Source organism: Belonocnema kinseyi, chromosome 2 (genome assembly GCF_010883055.1).
Source record: "Belonocnema kinseyi isolate 2016_QV_RU_SX_M_011 chromosome 2, B_treatae_v1, whole genome shotgun sequence".
Taxonomy (NCBI): Eukaryota; Metazoa; Arthropoda; class Insecta; order Hymenoptera; family Cynipidae; genus Belonocnema; species Belonocnema kinseyi.
This window is the reverse complement of record NC_046658.1, coordinates 113,077,808-113,104,499: the sequence shown is the minus strand read 5'-3', so window position 1 is coordinate 113,104,499 and position 26,692 is coordinate 113,077,808. Positions and strand designations below refer to the sequence as shown.

Below are 26,692 nucleotides of genomic sequence, written 5' to 3'. Positions count from 1 at the left end.
AATACGCCTGAATTTTTTCGAAGCGTTTTGAGCAAAATTTTGGATTTTGCAAAAATTGTTCATATGCAAAATCCAAAATTTTGCTCAAAACGCTTCGAAAAACTTCAGGCGTATTCCTTGGCTGATTACAAGAACTTTTTATTCTTGATAATTTTTCCGAAAAGCGCATCATTTATTGTAAAAAAATTTATGAATTTTTTCACAAAAATTTTGCCATTAAGACGCCATTTTGAAAATGCTAAAACGAAAAATCAATCTTTGAACCATGGATTCTCAAAGTTTAGACATTTATTCCACCCGTTCGTGAGATTCCAGGTTAATTACAGACTCGAAAAGCTTTGGAAAATGGTTCTTAAAAAAAAAAATAGACACGAAAAATCACGTTTTTTTTTTTGTTTAAACTGCATTTTGGGATAATAAGAAAATTTTTTGAAAAATTTCATTGGCACCGTCGGAAAGAGGAGATCTTAAGCAATAAAAATATATGTGTCTCAATTTTTTCTAGTGTCGAATAGTCTTAGTTATTGGCCGTTGAAAAGCAGTGTACCGGTAGTGGCGTTTTGGCCGTTTAAGGGTTTCAAATTCCTAATCATTTCAATATGATTTTTTTATGGAAGTCCAATCATACATGATGTTCCACATTTCGGTCCACTTTAATATGTTGCTTTTTATGAAAATCAAATCAGTGGCCATCAAAACTTTTAATTTTATTATTATCTTCATTATCTTTTTATTTTGAATGATCAAACCGTAACAAATCAACATTTCCCCATTGAAACTCTATCAAATCCTATCCTTCGACAGAGTTGTGTCTAATCCTATGTCTCTAAATCTCTCAAATTTATATCAAATTCTATCCGTTGTAAAGTCATATCCTTTTCTATCAACAATTTTATCATGGAAAGCAGACTTGCATCAAATGCTATTTTCCAGAACCTGAGAAATTTCTATCGAATTCTACTTCTTGAAAAATATTATACTTTCCCACCAAGATATTTTCTTTAAAGCTATTTAAAATCTGATGCAATGAGAACATTTTGATAGGAAAGTATGATTTCTCGACACTAGATTGGCACCATTAAGATTCGTTGATTGTTTAAATGAAAAACTGTTGATAGAAATTTAAAGCATTGCTAAATTGATATAATTAGATAGTGTTTTTATCAAATCTGCTGATAGTATTTAATTCGTGAGATTCGTTCGATTCAATTTGATGGGATTTCTATCAAATGCGCATATACAATTTTATATTCCACTTTTTGATAGATTATGATTGCATTTTTTCTAAATGTATAGAATTCTATGCCATTTCATATTTTCTCTGGATAGAGACTTCTTTCATTAGGGATTTTCGTTTTCTTTTTGTTTCTTTTTTTGCTTATGTTGATTCTCCATTTTTGATCGATCCATCAGTTGGATTACTTCCAGTTCCGGATGCTTGAGGATTTCCGGCAAAAAGCCCTTGCATTTCTGGTACTCCTTGGAATAGTTTTCCGGGAAATCCTTGAAGAAGATCATATGATACGGGTGTGGGTGGCAATGCGGTGGTGTGTGCGTGGGGTGATTGAAGCACTGCTATTACTCTTCTTAGCTCTTCCAGTGCATTTCCTGAGAAAGAGGATTTAAAATTGAATTAGGAAGACGTGCCCATAACTTTAAATTAGATTTTTATATACTCTAAGAATCTATGTGAGAAAAGAATTTGAGCAAGAAAACTGATTCCATTAAAGATTTCAGCTCACAAAAGTTGGTAGCTCATCAATTAGAATGAATTACATTTCCATCCACCCCTTGATCAACCCAGGAACTTATATTGTAAATACGAATTAGACAAGAAAACCCCCACAAAAAAATTTCTTGAAATAAAAGAGCTATATTCTTAGGTAAAAATAACAATTGTGTTAAATCCAGTAGAGTTTGGTTAATTCAACAAAATATTTGATTGATCTTTACACAATTTTTTTGTTGATTTAACTTACTACCTTATCTACCAAAAGGTTTTTGTTGAAACAAAACAAAATTTATTTGGGTCAACCGAATATTTTATTGTCCAAAAGAACCTATTTTTGAGAAGTGAAAACACTTTGCGATGAAAAAAAATAAAAGTCAAATAATGAAGCTTAACTCCTAGAAGAACTCGATCGGATGATTATAAATGCTACCTCAAAAAGCTGTAACAAAGTAGAAAAATTATCTTAGTCTTTAAATGAATTTGTTTATTCATAGCAAAAAAAATCATTAGGGCTACAAAGGAGGACATATGTTGAAGTTATAAGAAAAAAATAGTTTTTATTTGAGTCTTTAACATCTACAGGCGATCGCAAATTATCACTGCTTTATTGTAACATTCATAGTGATTTACATTCGGCATGATTATTTGCCATGCCCAACGCTCGAATACGTCAAATGAGTTGTACCCTGGGTCTCAATAAATGGAAAAAGAATGACAAAACGGAACTTCTTTTTAGTTCACTAGGGTTGGTCGAAAAAATAAATAAAATTGAAAATAAAAATGGCCTCATACTGAAAAGTTTCATTTTGAGTTCAATACTTTTAGTTTTCTAGGAGAAAGTCTATTTTTATAAACCTCAGCAACTTAAAATAAGTTTAAAAAAAGTTACAAGCTATCCTAAAGTTTTTTTAGCACATCTAAACTGTATTGCCCTCAAAATTTACCTGAAAAAATGGAAAAGATTTTATCAATTAAAATATCCAAACCCTGAATTAAATAGAAATTAAAAAATTCTTTATTTTTCAAAGTTTTGTAAAAATGGTTAATATTAATTTTTATAAATCTATAGTTTTTCGACCTAACTTTTGTTTGAATTCTTATCAGATTAAAATATTTTTAGTTTTTATAGAACGAAATCTCATTTTTATAAACTACGAAAAACTAAAATTATTTTAAAACCCTTTGTGAACGATCTTTAAATTCGATTAAAACTATATAATCTTTGTCTCACTTTTACTTAACCTAAAAAGAAAATTAAGAAGAGTTCATCAAATCATTCAGGGTTTGGTTATTCTAATAGCTAACATCTTCTCGGTTTATTTCTGTTTAGGTAAATTATTAGCGGTATAACGCTTCTAAGTGCTTAAACAAATTTTAGAATAGTTTTCAAAGCTTTTAAAAATGATTTTAGTTTTCTGCCGTGATTTGGAAAAACACCGTTAACTGAAAATCGGATAAGTCACCTGAAAGTAGTTAACGGTAGGCAGTTCAAGGGACTTATCCGAAATACAGTTAACGGTGTTTTTCCAAATCACGACAGTTTTGTGATGTTTATAAAAATATGATTGTGTCCTAGAAAAGCTGAAAATATGAAAATCTTACAACAGTTTAAAAAACTGCATATTGTGTATGTAGTATTCGAAATAAGTAACAGTTTGTGCAAAACTCTTAGAACTACGAAATGTTTTTAACTGATTTTGGCTTCACGGAATCACGCAGGATATTGATCGATCTATTGCAAATTGAGCACATTTTTTAATTACAAGTGTCTACCTGATTTTGTGAATGGTTAACTCCTCGGCTATTATTAAGTACAATCCTAACGTTTTTTTAATTTGGTAATAAGTGCCATAAGAGAACCTACGTTAAAAGTACAACTTTTCAAATTAATATTGGTGTTATGTTCCAAATTTCGTAATAAATATATTATTTTTTCTTTTAAAAGATACTATACGGACACAATTTATTATTAAATAAAGAAAATATACAGACTATACCATTTTTTCTGTGACTAAGGCAGACATTTTCTTCTGTATTCGTGACAATATTTGTTTCTACCAGTATAATTGGAGTATAGAAAAGTATGTATAAAAAAATAGACCAAATGGCTTCTCCGTTTGGACTCAGTTTATGAAATCTGATTTACCGACGATTTAGAAGAACCTTTAAAAGGAATTTTAATATTTTTACATTATTATAAGTTATAACCGGCAAAGCAAAAATGTGTACAATAATCTTTAATTTGGTTTCTTTACAATCAGATAAAATTGTCTCATTTGTTATTTACAAAAGGTTTAATCTTTAAACGCTTTACTGATAATCCAGTCGCCACTAATACTTCTGTATGCTCTAATAGGTCCCCGAGATTACTCTTTTTTAAAAGGTCCCTGAGAATAGATTTCCGTTCGAAAGAAACTTCTCTCCTTAAATTGTTGTTAAAAAGTTGTTATTTTTAAGAGGAAACCGTTTAGTATCTGCATTTATTAATAAACAATCATCCAGAACAACCAGTATCATAATGCTGCTTTAAATTGTTGCAAAAGCTTTATCTAGCATTATTAACATAAGTTGTTGTTCATAATTTCTTTTGCTAAATTGTTTATAACAATTGATATAAATAATGACTCTCAATTACAGAATTGATTTCAATTTTTTTTATTAATCCTTCACACAGGATTCAACTTTTAACTTTCTTGATATTTTCTCGTAAGGCGAGACATTTTTTATTTACGACCTTATAAACATTGTATTTTTGATAAACACACACTCCCTTAAAAGCCAGAATTTTCAAATTATTAGCGATCACCTTTTTTTATATCCTTAATTTTACCATAAAGAATGTAATTATCTTGGGTAGCATATTCGATATCTGACCTTTGTTGTTTATAACTATTGTTATTAACCAAAAAGCTCAATTAGGAAAATTCATTTTTTTTCATCAATCTATGGCACAAATAAAACTTTTCACTCCGGTGATATTTTTTCGTACGACCAGCCATTATTTCTTTATGGCCTTATAAATAATGTATTTTTTATAAACATGCCCTCCCCTAAAAGCCACAATTTTCAAGTTATTAGCGATTACCTTGGGCAGATCTTGGGGAGCACATATCTGACTCTCATTATTTATAACTACTGTTGCTAACAAAAACACTCAATTGAGAAAAAAGATTTTTTCTTAATTTTTTTATTTATCTATGGAACAAAATAAAACTTTCCACTCTCGTGACAATAGTTATAAACAATAAGGGTCAGATATCGAAAATGATACACAAGACAATACAATTACATTATTTATGGTAAAATTAAGGATATAAAAAAAGTTGATCGCTCATAACTTTAAATTTGTGGCTTTTAGGGGAAGATATGTTTATAAAAAATACATTGTTTATCAGGCCATAAATAAATAATGGCTGGTTGTACGAAAAAATATCACGAAAGTGAAAAGTTTTATTTTGTTTCATAGATTAATAACAAAAATTAAGAAAAAATTCATTGTCTTAATTGAGCGATTTGTTAATAACAATAGTTATTAAGAATAAGGGTCAGATATAAAAAATAATTAAATTCTTCATGGTAAAATTAAGGTTATCAAAAAGGTAATCGCTATTAACTTGAAAATTGGGGCTTTTGAGGGAAGATGTGTTTATAACAAATACTTTGTTCATTAGGACGTAAATAAATAATGGCTGATCGTACGAAGAAATGTCACTAGATTGAAAAGTTTTATTTTGTTTCATAGATTAATAAAAAAAATTAAGAAAAAATTCATTTTCTTAATTGAGCGTTTTTGTTAATAACAATAGTTATTAAGAATAAGGGTCAGATATAAAAAAATAATTAAATTCTTCATGGTAAAATTAAGAATATAAAAAAAGGTAATCGCTAATAATTTGAAAATTCTGGCTTTTAGGGGAGGGTGTGTTTATAAAAAATACAATGTTTATAATGTCGTAAATAAAAAATGTCTCGTCGTACGAGAAAATATCAAGAAAGTTAAAAGTTTAATCCTGTATCAAGGATTGATAAAAAAATTGAAGTCAATTCTGGTAATTGAGGGTCATTATTTATATCAATTGTTATAAATAATTTAGCAACAGAAATTATGAACAAAAAATTATGTTAATAATGCTAGAGAAAGCTTTTGCAACAATTCTAGATTATGAGTTAACACTGTGCAAATATGGCAATTTTGTTAAAAAATAAGTTGCTTATAATGCTGTACATTGCAAATGGTTTCTCATACGAAAAAATTGCAAGACGCAAAAAAGTTTTCTTTTTTCTCAGCCATGTTGAGAATAATTTTAAAAGTTTTTTGTCAATAAATAATGAAATTGTTTTAAAAAATTGTTTAAACAAAAGTTCACCCACATTTCGAAAACCTACCCAAGATATTCGTAATCAGGGGCCTTTTTTTGACCTATTAAAAAAGATTAATCTCGGGGACCTATTAGTGCATACAGAAGTGTTAGTGGCTACCGGATTATAAATATATGTGTAATAAATGAAATTTTTTGGAAACATGTATAATAGTTTTAAAAGTTACCTTGCATGAGGATGTAATTTTTGGCCAAGAGGAGTGTAGCTATTTTTGAAAGTTTTCTAACGGACGGACTATGAGCATAAGGAATAACAGATCGCAATTCATCCAATGCATCATTTAAATCATGCATTCTACGACGTTCTCTAGCATTTATATTCAATCTAACACTCTTTCCTTGACGAGATGTTTTTGATTTTGGAGGGCAATTCAGTCGTGATCCTTCTGGTCTGAAAATATATAAGAAAGCATAATTATATTATATTATATCATATATAATAATTTACGATTCATTCATTCTGTCCCCATTGAAGCTTCTATGTTTCGGCTTGCTTGTCGCGTGTCTTTTGTCTGATAACTTTGTTCATTATTTCAATAGTCCAGGCAGTTCTTTCGGAAAAAAGGCTTTGCACTTAATTAAGTGGGTAAAGCTTTTTTTGTTGCTAAAACGATTTATTGAGGGTTCCTGATGAAAGTGACTAATTTGTTAGAAATTTATATGATGCGTCCCGGAAATATTTTTGAAAAAAGTTCCAAAATTCCTGTTGGGGCTAAAACCCCCAATTCTGAGGTTTTTATTTGTATTTTGGAACATGTTAATTTTACGAAAAAATTTTCTAGATTATAAGTAGAGTAGAAGTATGGCAGCCCAACTTGGACCAGTTTTGACGTACTTTTGAGGATAAATTGCTCGTGTTCAGTTTTTTAATACTTTTTTTTTGCTAAAGCTAAAAAAAATCTTCTAGCCTTCATAGGTCAAAAGTTATGACTCATCAAAATAACACTTTTTGTGCACTATTTTCATCCCAAAAAGTTATTTAAAAATAGCTTTTATGTATATCATAATTGCTTAACTGTATAAATAATACTCTTCACACTATCAGTTGTGTGCATATTTGATGTATTTTCTTTATGAAAATTACTTCCAAAATATCTGTTGTCGAAAGTAAATGAAAGAAAAATGATAAATTAAGTGACTTTAAATCGCTTATTTATTATTTATAAGAAGGTTATTAAAGGGATTAACTTTTCAAGGTTGTATTATTTTATGTAAAAATGCGAAAAATTGATGAGGTAATCATCACAGAGGAATTCATTATTGCTAATTGTAATTTAATTTGTTTCCGTTTTTGTATGATATGCACGACACGAGCTACTAAAAAAATGGTGGCTGAGAACAGCAAAAAAATGTGTGTTTTTTTAAAATTAAAAATCGTAACTCTTGACCTATGAAGGCTAGACATTTTTTTTTTAGATTTTCGCATAATTTTCTACACAAAAACTTGTTCTCTGGCATCAATAACGTATAGCTTTACGCACAAATGAAGTATTTTGAGAAAACTGAACACGAGTAATTTGAACTGAAAAACAGCTAAAAAGTGGTAAACTTTGGGAGGCCATAACTTATGACCCATTGAGGCTAGTTCCTTGTTCTTTTTAGAATTACTTAAAATTCCGTTTTCTTTCATTAAAATATTTTAAAATATATCTTCTTAAAATTAACAGGTTCCAAAGCACAGATAAAAGCTTCAGAGTTGGGATTTCTAGCCCCTTTTTTAAAAATTCGGGGTTCTCTCACGAGTCATAACAAGGCGAGAATTAGAGATAAAATAGAGTTAAAGTCTTTTACTATAAAATACAATGGGTTAGGGACATATTTTTTCTGAATTCTTAGTTTCTATAATAATTTGATTATGCTACAAAAATAGAGTATACGAATACGAAAATTATATTTATAAAGTCAAAAACGTAGCAGAAATGAAATTTGAAAATATCAAATCAAAGCGGTTACATTGCAAGGTAGCAAATTGTTTTATGCTTCGCAATTAAAAGCAATCGAGCGTAGATATTTTTATCCTAGGACTACTTCTAAAGCTCTAATAAAAAGCTCCTTCATAAGTTTTGAGCGGAAGGACCTGAAAGAATTAAATAAACCGAAGATGTTAACAAGCGGTGCAGAAACATTCTTTTACTTCTCATTCGAAAACATAGACTACATTCGCACACGAATATTCTTGGTCGAGGATAGCCAAAGGAATACTAATAAAAAGTTTATTTTAAAATTTTGACGAAAGGGCCTGCAAAAATCGAATACTACTAAGAGGTTAACAAGAAACGTAGAAAAACTCTTACTTCGAATTTAAAGTCATATGCCACATCTCCACATAAATATTCTTAGCCCGAGATTTCTAATAAATCATTACTAAATGGCTCCTTCTATAAATTTTGAGTCAAAGGACCTGAAGAAAATTAAATACTGCTGAGAAGTTAGGTAGCAGCGTACAAAAATTATTTTACTTCGCACTTAAAATCATAGACCACATCCTAACATGAATATTTTCAGCCCAGGATAACTTCCTCTAAAGCTTTCTGAAAAAGCTCCTCCATGAATTTTGAGCGGATGGATCTGAAAAAAAGTTTTTGTACGCAGCTTTAGTAACCTCTCAGTAGTATCAAAACTTTTTTAGGTCCTTCCGTTGAAAATGTACGAAGAAGCTTTTTAGTAAAGCCTTAGAAGTAACCCTGCGCTAAAATATTCATGCGCGAATGTAGATAATTTTTTAAAATGAGAATCAAAATAGTTTTTCTACGCTGCTAGTTAACCTTTTTGTTGTACTTAATTTTTTCAGGTCCCTACACTAAAAATTTATAAAGGAGCTTTTTGGTAAAGCTTTAGAAGTTATCCTGTCATAAGAACATTGTTGTAGAAATGTGGTAAAAAGTAGTTATAAAAAGACTTTTTTTAGCTGTTGCGCTTGCGCTCTTTGAGTAAGATTACTCTTTCTAGCTGCTGCGCGTGCGCAGTTTGAGCCAGCTTACCTTTTCTTGCTGTTGCGTTTGCGCATTACGAGTTAGAATTACTTTCCAGGACAGTCGGATTCATAACCTCACTTCATTATGATTTTACGCTTGTGAGACTGATTGTGAGTAGTGAATAATTATTGGGCATACTCGAAGTGATAAGTTACCATAAAAAACTGATAAATTACCATTAATTACAGATAAATAACCGAAAATTTTGGAAACTTTTAGATATCTGAAATTATTGGTAATTTGACAATTTTTCATAAATTTCTGAAAATTTTTGAAATTTAGCCAATTTTTCATAAATTTGAGGACATTTTTGAAATTTAGCAAATTATCCATAAATTTTCAGAAATTTGGCAAATTTTTGAATTTCTTCCAAAAAGCTTCGGACACACTAAATTTCTATGCATTTTCGGTAATTAACAAATTTATCAAAAATTTCCGAAATTTGTATATAATTTTACCATAAATTTCCAAAAATTACAATAAATTTTCAAAAAATTGGTTTTTATTGTTTCTCAAATCGACAATTTTCCGCATTTGTTAGAAAAAATATCGTGTGTTACAGGAGCTAAAAGTAGGCAGTTGAAACTCTTGTGAAGTTTACAATAGGGATTGTCCATATATTACGTAAGACGTTTTTCTGTTGTTTGAATAAAGACGAAAATAATATTTTTATCAAGTTGAAAAGGACACAGCGATATAAACAAAAGAAAAATGTCTTACGTAATATATGGACGATCCCATACTTGCCATCGGCTCATCTTTGGGTCGTCTCTGGCTCGTACAGCTAACTTCACACTCGTGTGGAACTGCCTACTTTCCGCACTTGTAGCACAATATACTATTTCGTATGCTGCTTCGTAAACGCTTTGCAGCATTAAATTTTGTTAAGTACTTGTGGTCAAACTTTTGTAAGGAGCTTTTTATTAACTTCTTTGTAACCTCCTTTCATTATTTAATTTTTTCAGGACCTTCTGCTCAAAATTCTCATAGTTTCAATAGGGTGTCCGTCCGTCGTATTTTTCCCCATGGAGAAGTAAGGGGAAATTATAGGAGGGAAAGTGAGGGGAACTGAAGGGAAGGAAGGTAGGTAAAATGAGGGAAGGTGATGCAAAGGAAGTGATGGTAAACGAGGAGAAGGAAGTACAGAAAGTGATGCGAAATGAAGGGAGTGGAATTAGGGGAAGTGAAGGGAACCAGTGGAGGGGAATTAAAGGAGATGAGAGGAAAGGAATTTGGGGAATGAGAATGGGGAAGTAGGGGAAATAAGGGGGAATTATGAAAGGAAAACAGAGGGGAAATGATGGGAAATTAAAGGTGGGGATGTTTTGTTTAATTGTTTAATTTTGAATCCTTTGAATTAGAAGTGATAATTTTAACTCTTTTTTAATGAAGTGGTCCAATTTTCAAAACATGTGATTTTTCAACCTGAAGAGCTAATTTAGAATTTGTTTATGTCAAAAACATTGATTTTATTTGAGATATCTTTTTTTCCTCAAAATTCTACCTGATCTAAAATTTGTTGGTTTAAAACGTTTCGAATTTATTATCGATATATTTTTTTAATTTCAAGCACTTTTATATTCAAATTATTATTTCAAAAATTTGAAAAACTTCTAATATTAACATTTTTTTTAATAATAGATTTTGAAATTGGTCGTATTTTTAATGTCAGAAAATAAAATTCTAGACATTAATTTACTGCTACTTATAGAGAAAATTTATTTACAAATTTCAGAGAATAGGATCTCTATAATGATTTTTAATCGAACAAACAAATTTTGCAAGCAATTGTTAAAAAAAAGTTTTTTTTTAAGAAAATTGATTTTTTTTATATTTTCAAACAAGTAGTCGCAGTTTTAGTAATTTAAAACTTATTTCAAATTTTCCGGCGGATTTCTATAGGATGATAAAATTTACCAAAATCGGAAAAGAGAATTGAAACAAACAACAAAATTATAGAAATTTAAAGAAAACATTGATGTTTTTTTTAAATAGACATCAAAGTTCAAATACTCGTGAAATTCAGTTTATTTAATTTTAGAGCTTCTAGTTCATATTGATAAATTGCTATACAAAACAACGTATTTAACACTCAAGTAAATTTTTACTAAACCAGGGCCTTATTCAACTTTTACCTAAGCATGTTTCGGGTCATTTTTAACGCCCTCATTTTGCATCAGCAAGCATTTATATGTTGGAACAAAAAAAAATTGTTGCACAAATGCTATAGTCAAACACTTTAGAATTGATTTAACAAATGCTGATATAATTGGTTCATATATTACGACGGTACCCATCCGAGTATAGCCGAACTAAGTGCTGCTTAACTTTGGTGATCAAACGAGAGGTCCTGCACAATTCCGTGTGCCCAAATGGACACAGTACATTAACAGTGTCAAATTCAAGTTCTTCCTTGGCTAGCTAAAATAAAACAATTTCCAATTTTAAAATAATTTTTTTCAAGGTTACCTTTCGTGATCTGGCTTATTTTCATCAGAGAGAGAACTGGAGGAAGCTTGTGGTTGCGGTTGCTGTTGAAAGTAGAAACCTCCGAGACCAACAGCTCCTAGAGGAGTTCTTCTTCCTGGGTTACTTTGAGGATGCTCTGAAGAAGAATAACCGACCGGAGGACCAGAAACTCCTGGATGAGACATTCCTGGTCCAGGAAAATTCATCGCCTCCAGAGACGCGGCTGAATGGGCCGGTAACTGATGCTGAATGTGGTAAATATACATTTATTATTTTATATTTAGCATTCATTTAAAACGTTCTTCAATTTCTATATATCTATAATTGAGTTCGAGATTGTATTTAAGGGGTAAACGAATGAAACGTGAAAAATCCATTTTTTAAACAAATTGAGATAATGATGGTTTATGTATATAATTTGATGTTAATTCTTTGGTATCTACTGGTATTATAACAATATATTGTTTCAAAAATTGATTTTATTTTTAAGTTATTAAAAATGTATCTCTAGATCCGATGGGATTCGAACCCAGGTCTGTAGATTTTCGTCGGGTGCTCTTACCTACAAGCTACGGAGAGTATGAGATTCATTTATCTCCTAGAAGCAAATCCCGACGTCATTCTTAGTCTTCTAAGATTTCAGTTTTTTCTGACATGTTTTTATATCAATCATATTGTTTCTGTTACAGTATTAATAAGATATTTATAAGTAAATAATTTTTAGTTAATTCTTTTTTGTACACTCGTTTTGTACCAAAAATTTTTTAAATATTGATTTATTCTAAAGTTTAAAAAAATTACTCTCTAGCTTCACTGGGATGACGTGGGACTTAGCTTGCGGGAAGTAGTAAAAAATAAATCTCGTACTCTCCGTAGCATAGTGGGTAAATGCATCAGACCGGCAATCTGAAAGCCTGGGTTCGAATCCCAGCTGAGCCAGAGAGATATTTATTCTCAATTTAAGAATAAAATCAATATTAAAAAAAATATTGATATAAAATTAGTAGAACGAAAATAAATAATATCAAATTATTTACTTATCTGGCCAATATTATAACGCATAAAAACATTATTTCTGTATGTTTGGAATATCATCAATGTCATTATCAAACTTAAATTGTCGACAAAAATTTCATCTTGATTTCAACGTCTATTCATCAAATATAATGAATTTAAACAAATCTATTTTTTGATTACAGATTCAAAACGTAAACAGGTCAAACTTGTTAAACATAAAAGACCTCTTAAAACTCATAAATAATTTTAAATTGTTCTCTCATAATATATAATTTTACAAAACATATAATATACAAGACTATATTTTATAACGTAATCTTATCGTTAACCAAAAAGTCCCTTTATTGGTTTCAAACAATTATAAACTAATTTAAACAATATTTCGGTTTCTGATAACATAAAAATCAACTGCAAAATATATTAATAAATTTTAGGAGATTTGCTTTTAATATTCACTTATTACAACTTTCAAAGACACAGAAACCCAGACGAAAATATTATATATAATTTTTCCGCCTGGGAAATGAGGACGAACAAAACGACAAAATCGAGTTTTTGGTAATTTGAGCTAATCTGAGCTGAATAAGAAATTATTAGTTCATGAATGGTAAATCGTAGGTTCTTTCTCATGCCTGACGGTCCATATAAATTAAAATAAAATTGAGCCAAAAAACATTTTTTTTAGCTCAAAATTTATTTGATTAAAAACTCCTTTCTCAATCCTTTACGTTTCGGTACAATGTGTACCTTATTCAAAAGGTTTTAATCTGACTTATCGAAATTTGAATTAACCAAAACATAACATTAATGTCGTAGAGTAAAAAACAAAAACAAAGAACGATGTCATTGGAAATTTTTCCAGTCAACAAATTTTTTTCATGATTCAGATTTCAAAACAATAAATTTGGTTGTAATGAAGTCTCAAAAAATTATTGAAACATTAATCAATTAAGGACTGCATTTAAAAAAAGGAAACTTGATGGTAGGTCCTTCCTAAGCTACGATAAAGTTACCGAAACGTAAAGGATTGAGAAAGGAGTTTTTAATTAAATAAATTTTCATTTCGAAAAAAATGTTTTTTAGTTTAATTTTATTTTAATTTATCTGTACCGCAAGACATAAGCAAGAATCTATGATTTATCAATCATAAATCTCTTCGGTCGAAGAAAGGATTGATTTGGTTTAAAATCATTATGCATATAATTATTAGTTTAACTGTAAAATACATTTAAAATATAATAAAAAAGCGTTATCATTGAAAAAAACTATTTTTTAGCAAATAATTCCAGTTAACTTTATGTTCTTATTCGTAATGAATTTTGTAAATTTAAAAGAAAATCGATAGAACTTAATATCTTGTGAGTTTGGCGTAGATTTATGAAAGTCCATGCTTGAATTAAAAAATTGTGGTATACTTCCGAAAGAAGTGAATAAGAATATTGATTTGATATTTTGACTAGGGGTTCGTTTTGCATCCCAGTTATAAGCCCGAAAGGATTTCCGGCTCAGGTTAATAGATAATAAGTTATTCACCATTTTTGTTACAAAAAGTCTTTTTATTGCAATAAATTAAAAAACTGCCGATACTACTGTAGGTAACAATACCTATAAAAACAATGCAGATAAAGATTTATATCTCAAAATACGTATGCCTTAGTATTAGATGAGGATTTGACCACCCTTTAAATATTTAGAAACATTTTCAACCTTTCAAAATATCTTCAAATTTCTTGAAATCTTCTAAAAGTTCTGATATATTTCTTTTAAAACATATTAAATCCCTTAAAATTATTTTAAATATTACGAAATAATTAAAACAATGTAACCTGTTACAATAAATTCGAAAAATTTGAAAGCCCGTGAAATCCCATAAATATTATTGAAATCATTTTAAATTCCTTATCATTTTTTAAACCTTTTGAAGTTACGTGAAATGAGTAAAGCCCTGTTGAATTCTTTTTAAATATTTTGCAATTGCTAGAAATCCTGTGAAGTACCTTGATTTTTTTTAAATCACTGAACATCTTGTGAATCCCCACGAAATCATTAGAAATGTCTTGATATCTGTTGAAATTCATTGAAATATTTTAAAATACTTTGGCAATCCTTCAGAAAGTTTAAATACTTCGGAGTCTCTCAAAAATCTATTTAAATCCCTTGAAATATTTAGAAATAACTTTAAACATATTTAAATCTTTAGAAATGTTTTATGATTTTGAAATAATTTATGTTATTTAGCCTTTTAGCTCTATTAGCCTCTATTTTAAAACTTTATAATTTTAAATAAATTGTGCTCATAATATTAAGACTATTCATTTAATATTCTCATATTCAGAACTATTTAAATTAGAAACTTGAAACTTTTATTTGAAAGTTGTTTGTTTGAAACAACTGGAATGTGATATTTAATTTTAACCACTTTAAAAATAAAACTGCATATTAAAGCTTTTATCTGAAAAAACGTATAATAGGTTCTTTTAAAAAACTTCAATTCCTAGCACTTGCAATTATAAAGTATAAGACTTTGAATATTTCCTTTTGAACTTATATCCAAAATTAAAATTATTTTTCAACTTAAAATTTGGTCTAACATTTGGTCTAAAGTCTCTCAAAATTCTTTGAAATTACTCAAAACCTCTTGAAATCTATTGAAATCTCTTGAAATATTTCGGAAACGTTTTTTTTCACTTTGTAAAATTCAAAGATTTCTTTTGAATTTTTGTGAAATCTGATAAAGTCTGCGAAATATTAATATCTGGTTTAGGCTCAAAATTCGAATGATCAACCCTTTGGCACCATAAACCCGTTTTTATTTGCAAAAACAATCATTTTGGTATTTGGAAATTGGTATTTGCAAGAAAAATGAAATTTTTCACAACTACTATAATAATCGCAAACTTAATTAACACTTTTCAACTAATTGAAAGTTGGAAGTTGGAAGAATTTCATTTACAAATTTTAAATGTAATATATTCAACATTTTCAAGTCATTCAAAAACCAATAAGGTTTTCAATAGCAATAGGTACGAGATTTTCAATACATTTCGTAGCACTACGTTTTTAAAATAGAAAATTTAAAACTTCCTTCTCGTAATTTTTCTTCAAAAATATTAATTTTAGGGGAAAAGCGTAGAAAAAAAACATGTGTTGCGATGAGATCTACAACCTTTATGGACAATAAATTAACCTCAGACCACTATTTGTAGAGAATAAAAAATACTAATAAAAAATAAGCTAGCTGTGAATACGATCTTGGGTTCTTTCCACTTTGTTTTAATTTTTTATTTTATGGAGTTCATTTGAAGATCACTTTGCTTTCTCATTATCATTATTTGCAAATACATTTGCATTTTGACAGATCAAATAAAAAATATAAATATGTCAATCAAAATGTCTCGAATAAAGAAGTCTTTTTCTATTCTTGAATGAACTTCCGATTATGTTAATGAAAAAAAATTATCGGTAAAAAATAGATTTAAAAAAATACATAAATAACCATAAATTTTGTAATCTTCAATAAAATGAAGTAATATTATAGGTTCCTTAATTTGTCTCAAGTCAAGGAATCTTTTATATTGTTTCATCAACTTTAAATTAGGTTCATAAAAACAGTTTTACCGTGAAAAACCCATTTCTAAAATACTGTAAATTACTAAAAAATTGTAATAAATATCTTTAAAAATCCTTTATTCAGTTTTGAGATATTATTGGTAAAAATTGTATTAGAAATTTCGGAAATGAGGAACGTTTCATTAAACGAATAAAATTATTTTCAAAATTATTACCATTATAAATCGTCCTCAACAAGGAAGAAAGAATAATAATAACTTAATTAATTCCGACCAAAATACAAAATTCTATCAAATTTAGGTTAAAAAAAAGGAAAAAATGTACTTTTTTTTAGTGATTCTCTACAAGTACCGAAAAAATCTGGATATTTATATCGAAATTTCCGTACACATAACCACGGCCTTTTTATAACAAGATCTCATTAAAATGTAATAAAAATAAACAAAATAATTCACTTAAAAAAGAGGGCTTGCAATTTTAATATAATGATAATAATAAGGTGACTAGAAAGAAAACAGGAGGCGTAAATGATAAATTTTCTTTCTTATATATATGTTATGTCAAATATTTACGCCCCACGCTTTTATTTTTAATCACATTACTATTATTAATATTATATTTTTATTATTTAACCTACTTTTCATGTATATTATTTTGTTTTATTTAAATTATATTTTAATAAAAGCTTGCTCTTTCAAAGTATATTGAAATTTTTTAATATTAATTCTTACGCTGCTGCGATGATCCCAGGCCCAAGTTGGATGAGATCTTTGCCAAGGTCCTGGTTGTAAATGTACTTCCGGTAAAACCTCTCGTTTATCATCTTCCTCTCCAGAACTGCTCTCACCATCATAGGACCTCATGTTATCAATTTTTCCTAATTATTCAGGCAAAATCGAATATCTAAATAAATAAACAACACGAATTAATAATTTTCAAAAGAAACTTGATATTTAAATTGATAAAATCTGCACATTTGTTAATATTGCTTCAAACAGATTGACAAAATTCAAAGGAAACATCATAGCATTATAAGAGATACAAATGCCATTCTTTAATACACAATAAATCTAAGTTTGTCTTTATTAATTAACATTATTTATTAATAATATCCATAATTTAGTTTTTTGATATTTTATAATTATAACCTTTCAAAACACTCTTTTTGATAAATTGAATTTGCATCTTTGCGAAGAAATATGTTTGATTCGACCTGCCATTTCAAGGACAAAAGCAGTTCCTTGCGTGTCAGAAAACAGGATCGATAACCAGGATATCACTTACTGATATTATTTTTAAAACTCACACGACAAAATTCCTCTCCTTCCGAGTATCAGCAAAATTTTTTGCGCACCAGCGCAACGTAAGGCAATCTCATGTCTTTGCACTTTGCGACCACAATTCGTCTAAGCCGATTAGATACTAATTGGAAAGCCTGCACCTCTTCAATTGTCCCCCGTGCACCACACAGACCCAAACACGTGTACATACATGCATGCGCACACACTCGCGAATAATTGATAAAGCTCGGTTAACGTACCACGGCCATTTTATTCGCACCCCCATAATGCATTTCACACATTTCTCCCATTAAAATGATCCTCTCTTTCCAAGGTTTGAACTTCAATTTTTCCTCTAGAAAGATTTAGGGAACTTGTCGGCACGATCAGTGATTGTTTAAAAAATTAATATGAATTCTAATTGTTATTTGTGCTAATACAAAATTAAGAGAGACGGAATATTCGAGCATAACGCGCACGCATGTATTGTTTGGGGTGGCCTGCGCTCTCCAGACTTACGGCAACCCTCATTTTAGTTCCCTTTATTTCCAGAAGGGTGCAGAACTCTCGAGGGATGCTGCCCTGGACCAACGACTGGCGGGCTCTGGCGCTGGGGAAAACAAGCTCGAAATTGGGGATTTAATTATCGAATTTTTCACCATAAAAAAATGTATGTTTCGGCCTTATATATCACCTTTTGTATAATCTCATTTTCAGAAGAAAGTTTTATTTAGTATTTAAGGGAAATTAAAAACAAAAGAACTAAAATAACATTTATAATGAGTCAGTATCCAATTTTCTAGTGCTGATTTAACGAAAAATGAAAAGTTGAGCTATTTTATTGAAAATTAAATTGGTTTGTTTGAAAATTCATAATTTTAGTTTAAAATTGATTTTTTGCGTTAAAAATGTAACTATATATCTAACTAAATTTATCTGTTTGGGTAAAAATTCAAGTTTTTTTTTCTAATTCGTCTTTTTAGATGATTTCAACTATTTTTAATTTGAAAGTAAATTATTTTTTAATTAAAATATTAATTTTTCATTGTGTATTCATTTTTTTCTGATCAAAAATTCAACTACTTAGTTAAAAGATGCTACCAATATAGTGAAAAAACTTTTCTTTGTGGTTGAGGATTTAACAATTTTGTTGAAATTTGTGTATGAATTTAACTGGTTTTGATTTAAATTTACAGTCTTTTTTAATTGTAATATCAAATCTTACATTTTTTGTTGGGTATTCTTCTTTCTTGGTTCAAAATTCAACTTATTGGTTACAAGTTAAATTATATTATTAAAAAGTATTTTTTGTTTGAAAATTTATTTTCTTGGTAAAAGCTTAATCTATTTGCTTAGAAATCAATTTCGGGTTACAAAATTATCTCTTTCGTTGAAAATTCGTCTCTTTAGGTGAAAAAATTAATCTTTTTTTTTTTGTTAAAAATACAGCTGTTTAAAAATTAATCTTTTTTGGTTGAGGATACAACTATTTTTTTGAGATAAGTTCAACTGTTTTTTTTATTAAAAATTGAACTTTAATTTGTTTGAAATATCAATTATTCATCACATTTTTCGTGGAGAATTTATATAACTATTTGTTGAATATAAACATTTTGGTTGAAACTTTGATCTGGTATATCTGAAGTCCTCAAAAAACTGTTTGAATCTTCTTAAGAATCTTATAAAAATTATGCTTGTTTAATCTTAAAAACAAATAAACCAATAAGCTTAAAATATGAACAGCTATTCGAGATTTGTATTTTGAATTAAAAATAGGCGTTTCCCCGAATGCTAATCTCAATAAAATAGAGTGAAGAATTTTTCCGAAAAAAATGCAGTCTGTCAAGAATTGACAATGACAACTGCAAGTTATTTTGAACCTCGTTTTTTGAGTTCGCCCCACTTTGGTACGCCCCCTACCTTTGCCTAATAGTTAATCCAGCTATGGGATTTTCATTGTTTTGTAGACAAACATCATTTTTAAACTAACAAAAGTACTTATTAAAAATGTCAATATGCGATTCGAAAACTTCATTTACAAAAACGGAACCTTTTAAAAAATTTATTCCTAATTTTGATTTGTAATAGAAATGGTTTTCATAATTTTTAATTGGTAATTAATTAAAATGTATGTAATTAGCCGTAATAGTAATACATAATGGATTACATAAAAGTGAGCAGAGGGAATATTGAGCTCTTTAGATTTTCAATTTTCTGTTCATTTTCGATAAAATATTCTGGAAAATATATCAGCTCCTACATTATGCATCAATCGTGGATGTTGGCGAGGGCATGACACGTGTATGTGTGTAATTTTGTGAGTACGCGCAGTGTACTGATCAATTCGTACTAATCCAACACAGAGTCCCAAGCAGAATTTTGCTCCAGGCAAATCGACAGCTGACACATTCCAGTGAACATTATACCTGAGTCCTGACCACCAGCATAATAACGCTGGAATCAAAACCGCTCCCCCGACTCCACATTGTTCGTCCCATATGTCGTGTAATCATACAAATCGCAGAAATAAGGGATGATAACCAAACCACGAGATCTGATATGAATTTCAATTTATTAAAATGTAATTGAACGTTATTGATTCATATAATGAAAGAGCTGCTATAATTATGCACATAAATTTAAATAATAATACTAATTGAAGCAGTGTTGGGTAAGTTACTTTTTTTGAATAACTAGGTACAGATACGTTACTCGTAACTGTAACATGTTGCGGTTATTAGATAAAGTACCTTTATTTCAACTAAACAGTTAATTTTTCTCTGCCTTAATTATCTAATTTAAAAATCAAAATAACTAAGAATATAATTCATAAAAACTTAATTTTAAATGAATTAGGTTTTAGTTAAAGTAATTAAAAAAATAAACAATATATTTCGGCAAGTCAAGAACAATATATATTAAGAATAAAATTCTAATTGAGTAATAGATTTAACTCAGAATATCCTTCCCTTGATTTCAAGTACAAATCTTGCATTTTCAACTAAAAAGATCAATGTTCAAGAGAAGAGTTGAATTTCCAACCAAAAAAAAATCTTTAGTCATATTTTTTAACCAAATAGTTGTATTTTGACCAAAAATTGTAAACAAATTTTAACTGAAGAAATGAATTTTCAGACCATTTTTAAACCTAAAAGAGTAATTTTTAACAAAAGAGTTAAATTTTCAACAAAAATGTTACTTTTTAACCAAATAGTTGAATTTTCCACCAAAATATTTGAATCTAAAAATATGAATCCGCAAACAAAAAGTTTAATTTTTAGATAAAAATATTTTTCTACTTTTTACCAAGTAGTTGCATTTTTAAACCAAAAATATGCATTTTTAATAAAAAAAATGTGATACTTCAACAGAATGTTACTTTTCAGCAAAATAGTAAGATTTCTAAAAAAAATAGTTGATTGTCTACCAAGAAGATAATTTTTTAACAAAAAGACGAATTAACAGTTAAATTATTAGTTAAAAAAAATTAATTTTCTACCAAAACAAAAATTAATTTTTAAAAAACTAGTTTAATATTTAACCAAGTAATTAAATTTTCAATCAACTAGTTGAACTTTCTACATAAATGGTTAAATTTAAAAAATACGACTTTTGAAGAAAATACATCAAATATCCACCAAAAAAGTGAAGTCTCGCCTATTTCAGGGGCCGCGAAACTTAACCAATCGATAATTTCAAGTCTGGAGGGGCCGCAACTTCTACCGCGACCTTCGGATTATTTTGTCAAGGGAAGTTCATTGACTGCCCCGGTCTAGTATCGATGAGAATGCTGCAAGAAACTTTTTCAACTGCGCAAGTGCCGAAAAGCGCGGGCCTATTTGAAATCGATAAATACTATCAATAATAATGGTTTTCGATACATGCGACGTGGAAAATATAGCACTTTCTGGAAGTAATACAATGTCCCAACTAAAAAGCAATATAATATAATTTAAAAAAGAATTAAATATTTCGCGACATATTGAGTCTTGCAGCATGACGTCGCAGTCTTGCTAAAATAGGCAAGAATGTCAGTCGTTAGGAAGGTTATAGCATATTTCGTGACATGGTACTGCATACGCCTTTTTGCAGAAAATATTATAAACGTGCAAGTAAGTTATAAAGTTCTGAATAGTAATATTTTTAAAGTTTAGAATGCTAAGATAGGTCGAAATGTCAGGCATCAGAAAGGTTAGCACATGGGACTGCAACTGCAAACGAGTTTTTGGAGAAAAAATCCTTAATGTAAAAGTGAGTTATAAAGGTCTAAATATAGAAATATTTTTCAAGTGTAGAATATCTTTTCTCATTCATGTTCCACTCTCTTGTCGATTGACGACCTTTCAGTGTCACGAAATACAGTTAGCTCTCCGAAATTTGAGGTTAGAATACCCGATCTGATACACTAACCTCTGATTTGTGGGAGATTTTTCAGGTTACTCATCTTTCATTTGTGGGAGCTTTGACGCTTGGGAGATTTGTCATGGACTCATTATTTCGGGACACTGAAAGGTCGTCAATCGACAAAGGAATGGAACATGACTGAGAAAATACATTTCTACACGTGAGAAATATTACTATTCGTATATTTATGATTTACTCTTACGCTTGGAATATTTTCTCCAAAAAGTCGTGTGCCATGACGTCCTACTAAAATACTTAATTCAAATCAACGGGAGTTTGCCGCGTTTCAGGCCTCTTTTTAACTGGTTAGCCACTGACGTGGTGGTGTGCGTACAGGGACCGTGGTATGAGGTGACGGAACTGCGCAATTTGAAATAGCCGTGTACGGGGGCTTGAAATAGGGGTGACTTGAAATAGAAAAGACTTTATAGTAGTTAAATTTTCATTTAAGAGGATCAATCTTCCACTTAATGTAATGAATTTTTAACAAAATGCATGAACTTTTATCCAAATAGTTGAATTTTCGACTAAAAAATATAAATTTTCAAATAAAAGTGGAATAGTTAAATTGCCAATCAAAAAAATTAATGTTTAGGAAAAAAAGAATTTTCAGCAAATTAGTTCATTTTGCAAAAAAAAAATTTAACTACAATGATAAATTTCCAACTAAAAAAGTTCATTTTCAACCAAAGTAAAATAATTTTAAACCGACAGTTACATTTTGAATCAAAATCGATGAGTTTCTTAATTAAAAAAGATACATTGATAACAAAAGATGAAATAGTTCAATTTTAAGTAAGGTAACAATTTAATCCAAAGAGAGGAGTTCTCGATTGATTTGATAAATCTTGAAAAAAAAAATTGTTAACAAATCAGTTCAACCCTCAACCATGTATTTGAATTTTGTACCAACGTGTGAAATATTCGAACTGAAAATAATTCATTTTTGAACATAAAGTTGCATTTTGAATAAAAAATATTGCATTTCTACGAAAAGAGATGAATTCTTAAACTATAAAAAAACAAAAATTTCAATTAAAACAATTGATTTTTCAACAACAAAAAAGCGAATTTTCAATCAAACAGTTAAATTTAAAAAAAATACATTTTTTTACCAAAAAAGTTTAATTCTTAACAAAAATTTTAATAGTAGAAATTTTAACGGAAATTAATAGACGTCCAACAAAAATGAGTTGGATTTTTTTATCTCATTATATCTCATTATATCATATAGGGGGAGGGGGTTAAACTTTAGAAAATCACCTACAAAAATGGTGGATAACCCCGTTTTTATATTAATTTTTTTTTGTTTGATTGAATAATTAATGAAATTTTGGGATTTTTGTGAATAATGTCTATTTCGGCGATTTACAACTATTCTAAATGACGATAACAAAACCTCGTCTAGAACAGCTTTGATAGGGGTGTCACGCTTTTTCCATTGCTCATTAGCATTCATGAAAGAAATTATTTAACCTTCGCAAAAGAAAGTCAGAAACACAGCTGACTTTTTTGTAAAAAATCGTATTTTTATACTTTCTAGGTTAAAAAGTTAGATTTCTATTTTTTTAAATAAAAATAATCCATGAGTGGTTTTCGAGAATACATAATCTGTTTTGGCGATTTTGAGCTATTTTAATAAGAATAAAAAGAATAGGGTATACTAAACTTTCGATCAAGGTTTTCATGCCTTTTTAATTGGACGTAACTATTTTTTGAAAAATAAATATTTGACCTTTAAACGTGAAGTTCAATAATAAATTTTGTTTTTTTTTTTTATAGAATTAACTTTTTCGATTTTTTTATACTAAAGATAAAGCTTAGGTTATTTTGTTTAATTACCTTGAGATTATTAATCAAAATTGATATTCTTATTCAAAGAAAATAAGTCTTAAGGCCTTGAGTATACAAATCTAATGCATGAATTTTTTAAACTAGAAATAACTACAAAAATCAATACAAATAGCGGAGTCTTGTTTATTTTTTGAAATTTGATGACTAAAAGGTACAAATAAGCCACTGAATATTTTTTTTATAGTAGCTACTCAGAGAAATTCTCCATCTAAATACAATGTTATTAGCAAATGTCTAGATAAGGGATGCTACAACACCTGAAAGGCCTGGAAAGGGATAGAAATGTGAAAAAGGTTAAAACTTCCGGATAATTAAAAAAAAACAGCCTGTGGCAGTAGGACCACCATACGGCAGAAGTGGAACTTTGATGGATTGACTTCGAAACTTTTCTTGGGGAAGAGAGAGAGAGAGAGAGAGAGAAGCGAGGGGGGAGCATGAAAAACTTTTGGTAATAGTGGCAATTGTGGGGATATCAAAGAAAAGCCTTTAGAGCATTTTATATTAACATTAATGAGAATTGTATAGAATTATATAATTATTGAAAATACCCTTACATTTGCATTAATTTATAATTTCACAAGAAATTGTTGGTAAATTAGTCTGCGATCAATAGAATTTGTTTAAATTGTAATGAAGTGACTGGAATAAAAAAATAGTCCTCAAATTGTATCAAAAGAAGTCCTGAAAACTCGGAAAAAGACATGGAATTTCGAAGCAGGAATTCTATAGCAACCCTCTATAGAAGAAAATTGTAAGCTTCTTTTGAATTTTTCTTTATTGCTATTTATTTTAATTATCCTAGACATTATTCGGTGAATGGAACATTTTTTATTAATTATAATTTAACATTATTTGTCGAGGTAAACGGGATAAAGTTTCTGATTGCAATATATTTATTGAGAATTTCCGACGTGGAAAGATTATGCTCCTTCGCGTTCAGTAAACATCGGGGAAAACAGAACCAGCCTCCTGATGACACCATCGACCCATGGGAAGTTCGTGTTGCAACATATTACCACATAATTCAAGCTTTAGAGAATTCTAAATCACGTTTTCAATTATCTTAGATTAAGTGGAACTTTAGCGCTAATTCTGCACTCTGAGATATTAATTTACTCTGTACAAGACAAGACATAATATGGTTATTATTTCACTTAGAAAAAAACATTTTCTTTAACTACAAAAATGTTTTCTTGGATATATATTCAAATTTGGTTAAATCAAACAAATTTGATTTAATTCAATAAAATATTTGATTAATCTAACGAAATTTTTTTCGCATCAATTAAATACTACAACTACTAAAATATTTGGTTGTAGTAACCACCGAATTTCGTTGATACAACCAAATCGTTTTTTGAGTATTCTATCGCATAACATAGGAGCCATAAATAAATTTCTAAACGATTTTCATAAGATTGCTTAGGGATAAAAAACTTACTGCGCTTTTAAAGAATTTCGAAAATTTTGGAAGACATTTTACAGGACCTATAGGATTTTAGGATATTTCTAAAAATTCCAATGGATTTTAAGAGTTTTTAACACATCGTAGCAGATTTCTGAAGAATAGAAATTTTAAGCGGCTGTTAATGGCTTTCAATATCACCAAATTTCATGCAAATTCACAGGATTTCAAGGGATTCTGTAATGTTTTAATAAAATTTCAAATAATTCATTTACAAGAATTGAGACCTTTGATTTTCGACATTTCAAGGTATTTTCAGGGATCTTAAAAACTCGGGGCATTATACAGAATTTTAAAGATATTAAGATATTTTAATAGATTCAAGAAATTTCAATAGATTTTAAGAAATTTTAAAGGACTTTTAAGATGTTTGGGTATTCAAAAAGATTCCAAGGACTTTTTAAATGCCATACAAAATTTAAAGGAACTTTTGAAGATTTCAAAGTGTAAGAAATGTTTTATTTTATTTTAAAGGATTCTAAGAAGATTTCAAAAGATTTAAAAAAATTTAAGGAATTTCAAAGAATATCATCAAATTTCTTGAATATTTGCCGAATTTTCTAATATTTCAATAAAATTTTAAAGAATTTATTCACAAGAATTGAGGAATCTCATAGGATTTCTATTAAAGAATTTTAGGGTTTTTAAAAAAATTAGAAAAAACAAAATTCTTTTCACAATTTTAGTAAATTAGAAATATAAGCTTCAGTGAATTGATAAAAGATTTGAGACAATTGTATAATCTTGTTTTACATTACATTTTATTAAAATTTATTATGATGGCAATCTTAGAAATTTAAAATGTGGAGGTTATTTTACGTCACGTTTTGCCTGTGGAAAAATTTAGATAAATCCATAACCAGTTTTAAATAACTGGAGATATGTGATAGTAATTTAATTAAAAACGGTGAAAAACAAAGGTAATAAGACATGGCTAAACATATTTTGTTAACTACGTAACATGGGGGGGGGGGGATCCAAGCCAATATGTTATGACTTGTTACATGGAGGGAGGAAGCATAAAAAATTGGCAAAATATATGTTACGTAATTTATGAATCACCCCATACTATAAATGTTAATTACGTTTTTTAATTGTCCTGTTTTCTATACTTTCTCTTCCGAAAACAAGCGATTTTTTACTTGTTAACATTAATGTAGAATATTCTTTAAAAAAATTTTAATTGTGTAAAAATGTGAATAAAGAACTTAATATGACTCCCAAACCATTTTTTAAGTGGGTGAAAGACTAAAAGTACCCAATTATGTTTCGAAGCCATGGCAAATCTTTGAAGCAGGTTCAAAAGCGGGATGAAACTAAAATTTCGTATTCACCCTCGTTCAAACGTACAGTCCTTCCCGGAGGGCTCTTCATTTTCGTGATATCTATTCAAATGATGGCCCAAAATTTTCGGTGTGTTCGTAATCTAATTATATCGGAACCTCATCAAAAGGCAAACGCTTTTTCTCCTTATCGGGGTTTATATTTTCATTTAAATGTATTAAGTATATAACTTGAATTCTTAGCAAATAGCTTTTATAACTTCC

General features: G+C 29.0%; 1 protein-coding gene and 1 long non-coding RNA gene across 3 annotated transcripts in view; one reads left to right on the top strand and one right to left on the bottom strand.

Annotated features, from left to right (window-relative positions):
- Positions 1-18,189, top strand: part of LOC117168270 — a 27,111-nt gene extending 8,922 nt beyond the window's left edge. Inside the window, exons 2-3 of the long non-coding RNA XR_004466478.1 lie at positions 11,584-11,809; positions 17,975-18,189. This is a non-coding gene — a long non-coding RNA (uncharacterized LOC117168270). The remainder of the gene's footprint in view (positions 1-11,583; positions 11,810-17,974) is intronic.
- LOC117168268 (class E basic helix-loop-helix protein 23) lies at positions 550-17,816 on the bottom strand. Of its 2 annotated transcripts, none has more exons than XM_033353778.1 (5): positions 17,449-17,816; positions 16,874-17,045; positions 11,556-11,800; positions 6,279-6,502; positions 550-1,608 (listed from the first exon to the last, which is right to left on the bottom strand). In XM_033353778.1, exons 2-5 carry the CDS (start codon positions 17,003-17,005, stop codon positions 1,379-1,381), a joined length of 831 nt encoding a protein of 276 aa, XP_033209669.1. In that variant the 5' UTR covers positions 17,006-17,045; positions 17,449-17,816; the 3' UTR covers positions 550-1,378. The 2 variants fall into 2 exon arrangements, with proteins under 2 accessions (XP_033209669.1, XP_033209670.1); XM_033353779.1 differs by lacking the exon at positions 17,449-17,816 and adding an exon at positions 17,291-17,343.
- Positions 18,190-26,692: the final 8,503 nt, after the last annotated feature.